The sequence below is a fragment of the Triticum aestivum genome, chromosome 3D (assembly GCF_018294505.1).
Source record: "Triticum aestivum cultivar Chinese Spring chromosome 3D, IWGSC CS RefSeq v2.1, whole genome shotgun sequence".
NCBI lineage: Eukaryota > Viridiplantae > Streptophyta > Magnoliopsida > Poales > Poaceae > Triticum > Triticum aestivum.
The window spans coordinates 10,364,352-10,370,114 of NC_057802.1; the positions used below are offsets into that span (position 1 = coordinate 10,364,352).

General features: G+C 44.7%; 1 protein-coding gene across 2 annotated transcripts; it reads right to left on the reverse strand.

Annotated features, from left to right (window-relative positions):
• Window positions 1-3,008: 3,008 nt before the first annotated feature.
• Window positions 3,009-5,409, reverse strand: LOC123073727 (putative E3 ubiquitin-protein ligase SINA-like 6). 2 transcript variants are annotated; one of them, XM_044496775.1, is made up of 3 exons: window positions 5,160-5,409; window positions 4,622-4,856; window positions 3,009-3,918 (listed from the first exon to the last, which is right to left on the reverse strand). In XM_044496775.1, the coding sequence occupies exons 2-3, from the start codon at window positions 4,763-4,765 to the stop codon at window positions 3,418-3,420; spliced, it is 645 nt and encodes a 214-aa protein (XP_044352710.1). In that variant the 5' UTR covers window positions 4,766-4,856; window positions 5,160-5,409; the 3' UTR covers window positions 3,009-3,417. The 2 variants fall into 2 exon arrangements, with proteins under 2 accessions (XP_044352710.1, XP_044352711.1); XM_044496776.1 differs by having other exon boundaries at window positions 4,622-4,873.
• Between the last annotated feature and the right edge of the window lie 354 nt (window positions 5,410-5,763).

Here is a 5,763-nt window from a genome sequence, read left to right on the forward strand (position 1 = left end):
AGAGCTAGGCACCGGCAACAGAAGAGTCGCTTGTACTCTGGTAATAGCCACTATCTACAAATTCATGTTGAGATGATCCAAATCTGTAATTTTCTAATGTGAACAGAATATCTGGTTAACTGACTTCATCACCACCAAATGAGAATATCGTATTCAATGAAAATTCTTAATGTGGTCTAGATATTTTACATCACATGACTTTTATAGAGTTGCCATGAGCTTTTGATGAGAGTATGAAGAAGGATTGGCTTAGATTAGGTGAGGCGTGATTTGCACGTGCACAAGACAAGCGAGTCGCCCTACTGGCACTCATCAAGCCATTAGAAAAACTTTGTGCCACGTGCCTTGGGTGCACATGCACAACAAGACTCTTGTTTCTTTCTTAATATAGTTGGTTATTTAAATTTTTATTTTCATAATATGTGTTTTGATGTATACAAAGTGGGAACCATGCATGCCTGGGATCTTGCGAGCGCATGCACATCGCTTGTTTCTTTCTTTAACAGCATATATTTCACTCTTGACCAATTACTTACCATTCTCATCGGTGTAAGCCATGCCCGAATGCTCAATTGTACATATTTCACACTATCATTGCTTTTGTCTGTTGTTGGCCACAACTATATAAACTCGGCAAGATACGCGCATGCCAAAACCCTTCTGGCAAGAGATGGCCTCCAACGGTGGCGCACCAAACCCCTCGCAACAGCAGCCACCGCGGCCACAACTATATCGCTTGTTTCTTTCTTTAACCGTATACATTTCACTCTCCACTAATTACTTACCATTCTCATCGCTGTGAGCCGGCCAGGCCCGAGTTCTCAGTCGTACAGATTTCACACTGTCACTGCTTTTGAACGTTGTTGGCCACACGTATATAAACTCTAGCTAGATATGTGCATGCCAAAACCCTTCTCGCAGGAGATGTCCTCCAACGGTGGCACACGAAATCCATGGCAACAACAGCCGCCGCGGCCATCGCGTGAGGGCTACACATGCCCTTTTTGCCATAGGAGGTGGGTCACACACCAAGCCCTTGGTGGCCACATGTCCTCGCAGAGCTGCCGCAACAATCGCCACCGGAACATGCCGGTAAGGCTGCCCCAACCAGCCTCCTCCGCGCCTGACTCTACTCTTTTGGGGCCGTGGCTACTTGTGCTTGCACCCAACCTTGCCTTCTGGGAGGAATATCGCCGTGGAGGTCCCTGTCCAGTGGAGATAGACTTCATGGGTCTACTACGAGTGCCTGAAGACGCCGCAGAGCCGCAGCTGAGTGACAGAGCCGGCGAGGCGGTCGACCTAACCTTGAGGCTCTGATTCGTGGAGGGTGCCTGATCACAAGCAAAATAAATACATTCGACGATAGATGAACATCGTGTAATATAATATTCGTCCAAGCGTGTCATTTGTTTGAGCTACCTCTTACCGTGTTCTTCGCTATTTAGAACTTCGGATTGATTTCAAGATGACATGATGAATATGGTGCATGTTCAAGATTCGGTTGCCTTTACTTTTTTCTAATTTAAATAGGTGTGTACCTTTGTGTTGCGACGGGACCTGAGAATTTTCATGTTTACAATATAATAGTTGAGTCGATTAACCTAACATCTACCATTGTAATTTCTACGTACATATTTAGTAGGTCCATGCGTGGAACCCAATCTCATTGGCCATGCATGGGACCATAATGGATATCAACACAACAGCCAACCTTGTGAGCATTAAATATTATTATTTATACAGAGAGCTTTATAATCTAAAAGAAAATCCATTTTATAAAGAATATCCTTCAGAAAAAGAAACATAACAACGGAATATGAAAAGTGCACAAAAAGTGGCAAACAAGCAAACAGTAAGGTGTCCATGCATTCTTACGGAGCAATAAAACATAAGTAAACAATTTACGCCCGGTGACCGGCTAAGTCTTGCGGAGCGGCGGTCGCACGGTTCACTGGCACCTCCCACACAGCCACCTGCATAGTTAAGGCCCACCCCACCACCGACGTCTTCTTTTACCTTATCCCCTTACGTGCCTTCCACCTCCCGCAAGCACCATTCCCTCTCTCCTCTTTGCCTCCACCCCTCCTCCCCACACAAGAGGGGCCATGCCATTGTTGCCGCACGCATCTTGTCCCTGATCGACAGCGAGGCCGTTAGCGTCGCTTTCCTTCCCCCACAGCGCCGCCAGATGCCTTGAGCTGCGATGAGCTTTTTTCCTTGGCGAACGAGAGCATCGTCCAAAGCTTGTAGTCCCATCTAATTGAATCAAAAGCCTTGCGAATGTCCATCATGAAAAGCAAGTTTGCCTTTTTATTTCCGTGGAGGCAACAGGCAAAGCTTCTGACGTACATGAAGTTAACATGGATACTTCTCTTCTTTATGAATGCACTTTGGGCATTGGAAGCGAAGTTGTTCAAGGAAATCGGTAAAAGAGGGCAAATGGCATGTTAATCAAGGTGTTCACCAGCTGGGTCTGGGTGGTAATTTTGCGAAGTCTGTCTTAATAGTGGCAATGTTGCAAAGCCAGATGTTCAGCGTCAAATATCCAAATTTCTCAAGTGAGAGGGGACTGCTGACTAACCTCGGAGTACGTGCTGAAGAAAGCAGGCACCATTTTGGATGTTAATTATTTTTTCTTAATTTGAGCCTTTTTGCTATTTCAGGCAAAGAATCTCTTAGGAAGTTAGTTTAAAAAATCCAATCAAATTGTGTTTGTGTTTTAGTTCCTATGAACTTAACCTAAGATTTGGTTCAAAAAATTGACAAGTTCTATCTTTCAACACCAACCAAAAAGATGATAGCGTATCCAACAAAGAGCATTTGAAATCTATGGCTAGGTACACTTACATGATCAACGTAACCCATTTCACTTGTTTCAACTCGAAACAGCATGTTCCCTGAACAGTTTTGGTCCATGACATGACTTAAAAGCAGCAAACAACAAAGATTGCATCAGTCAGCAGAACCAAATGATCATTTAGTACTTCAGACACAATTTCACGGCGGTGTCACAACATCAAACATTTGATCCGGCGCCTCCCAAATCAGTAAAACATTCCTTACATGAACTGGAAAGCCTAAACAAAGTGCACTTCATCGAAACAACTACGAAGCAGAGTCTGAGATCATAAAGCCTCTTAGCATATACTTCTACAAGTCATGAAATCCAAACAGTGAAAGCCGCGAACGTCCACGCTGAACCTTACCACTTCAATCATACACCGCGTACTGGTTTCAGACATATGGGCTCACGCACCTTTACTTTAGGATTAGGATCATCAATGGAGAACGTAAGCAAGGTACCCTTTCCATCATCAGTTATCTCATCCTTGGGCAGAATTAAGTTGTATCCCTTTGGTAGCCCATCAGACAACGATGAGCTTCGTATCTTGTAAACTGATCTCTGATAATAGTCGTTCAAAAAGGAACCAAGGACATCCTACACTTGAACTTGGAGTTTATAGCTTTAGGTTGGATGCAGACGACAGAGATGGCATGCCCGTATGGCTCTAGTGCCACGTTGAGCAGGAAAATTTCCCTGTCTTTGGTACGAAGAAAATGTAGACCTGGTTCTAGGCAGAGCTCAACATCTTCGGAGTAATTGATGGTTGTACACGGCCACTTGTGCTGGGAGGCGGAATGTTCAAGGAGGGCGTCTGTTGGCCCTGCAAAGCTGCAGCTGGACGCCGGGCAGAAACATGGGGCGCTCGGGCACGCGTCCTCATGCTCTTCCCTCTGGTAGTAAGTGAGCTTCTGGGCGCATCCATAATTGGCATTGGAGCAAGCGACCGTGACTGATTCCATGAGACGTTCCATCCCTAGACAGCGCTTGAAGGTAGTTTCGGCAGAGCACAAGTGACACTTGTTGCGCACGAGCTTCGGGCGGCAAGATGAGCATACGAAATGCCCCACAGAACACTGTGGAGAAGGAAGAATTAACCGGGTCCTCATGTGAGAAAAACTTTTTAACACAAATCAGAGTTGAACTGTTGAAGTACTAATACTACAATAGCAATATGATAAGTCAGCACCGCACAAAATTTCTGAACTATTCGTAAGTCTGTAAATTTGAAGTTGTGAGCTTATAGTATGACCGATATACAACTCCAAAGGGGGGCAAACCAAACATAATGCTATTAGAGAGGTATATATATCATCCACCCTTGATCCATAGCCTACTAGGGAACAGCTGTAGACTAGAAAACGGTGTACATAGTTGCTAACAGTTTCAGTATCGATCAAAATATTACTGTCCTAATACATTCTCTACAAAACGAATTTCAGCGACCATAGCTACTCTGATCCATATTGTCTCAATAAACTGTTTTTTAGCAAGTAGCATTGTGTGTCCAGGGTGCGCCCTTGATTAATCTCCTACTAGGGAACAGCTGTAGACTAGAAAACGGTGTAGATTATTGCTAGCAGTTTTGATCTCAACCAAAATTATTAGTGTCCTAATTCTCTACGGAAACAAAAATTCAGCGACCACATCTGCTCCGTTCCATGCTGTCACAAGAAACTTGTTTTTAGCAAGTACTAGCATTATATCTAATGGCTAGTAGTTTTAAATTTGATCTGAACTTTGAGAGACAGATAACTAAATATATGCACATGCATGTACCTGGTATATCGGAGGTCTGAGGGGATGAAAGCAGACGGGGCAGTCGAGGGTGTCCATCCCCATGGTTGCATTCTGCCTCTTGCAGCTGCTCTGTCCCTCTCCCGGGGCTTCTACTCGTCTCTTGCTAGAGGTGCCCCCGTCCATCGGCACCAAAACTCGCTTGATGTTACAATTAAACGTGCAGCAGAGCTTCACAGCTATTGGTCAACACAAACAACCTCACAAATCTGCTTCCCTGTTCCACAACATATACTGGTAATAAGAGCCACACAAGTTATACCGGTGTATAAAAATCTTCGTGTGTTTCTGCCAAACTGGTAACGGAAAAGCGACACCCCGGAGCACGCATTAGAGATGTGCTAGATCTAATCACGAATTGCTGTAATTTGTTCATGTCTTTAAAATTTTCTATCTTGGTTCAGGAACATCTAGGCTGCTTTGTGTTGATTTATTTCTTGATCAATTCAGTAGAGGACCAGTGACTACATGCAACTGGAGATAATCTCAAGAAGAAGCGGTCCAAAGGGAAGAAATTTACCTTGAATACCCGCCGGGAGGAGCCCGAGGTCACCGTTGGTGATGAGGCCGACGCCTCGCCGGCGACGCCCACTCCTGGCTGCTCCTCGGAGGTGAAGGAAGAAGGGTTGCCGACAGTGCCCTAGCGGGCTCTGCTCTGAGCCCGGGGAGAGCACCGGAGAGGGGCCAGAGATGCGTTGGGAGAGGAGGCGACGGCGGCGGAAGATTGGAGCGACGGAGGTGCGGTGTGAGACGAAGAAGGGTGGGCTGGGTATGGGCTGGGCCAGCGGGTATTGTGAGGTTTCCACACAATATGAGCCGGTCCACCGCGCGTCGCTAGTTGGCCGGTCCACCGTGCTGGTGCCAGTTTTCCTCGTTTTTTCTTCGTTTTTTCCTTATCCCTTCCATTGATTTGTCATTTTTTTGTTTTATATGATTATTTTTTAAAAATGATGAGAATTTTCTATCATTCATGATAGTTTTAGGAAAATTACGTACATTTAAAATTGTTGAAGGTTTCTTTGAATTCGTGACATTTTCTTAATTCATAAACATTATATAAAAAAACATGGATTTTTTAATAAAAATGCAAACACTGTTCATAGTTCGTGAAATTTTACAAGGTT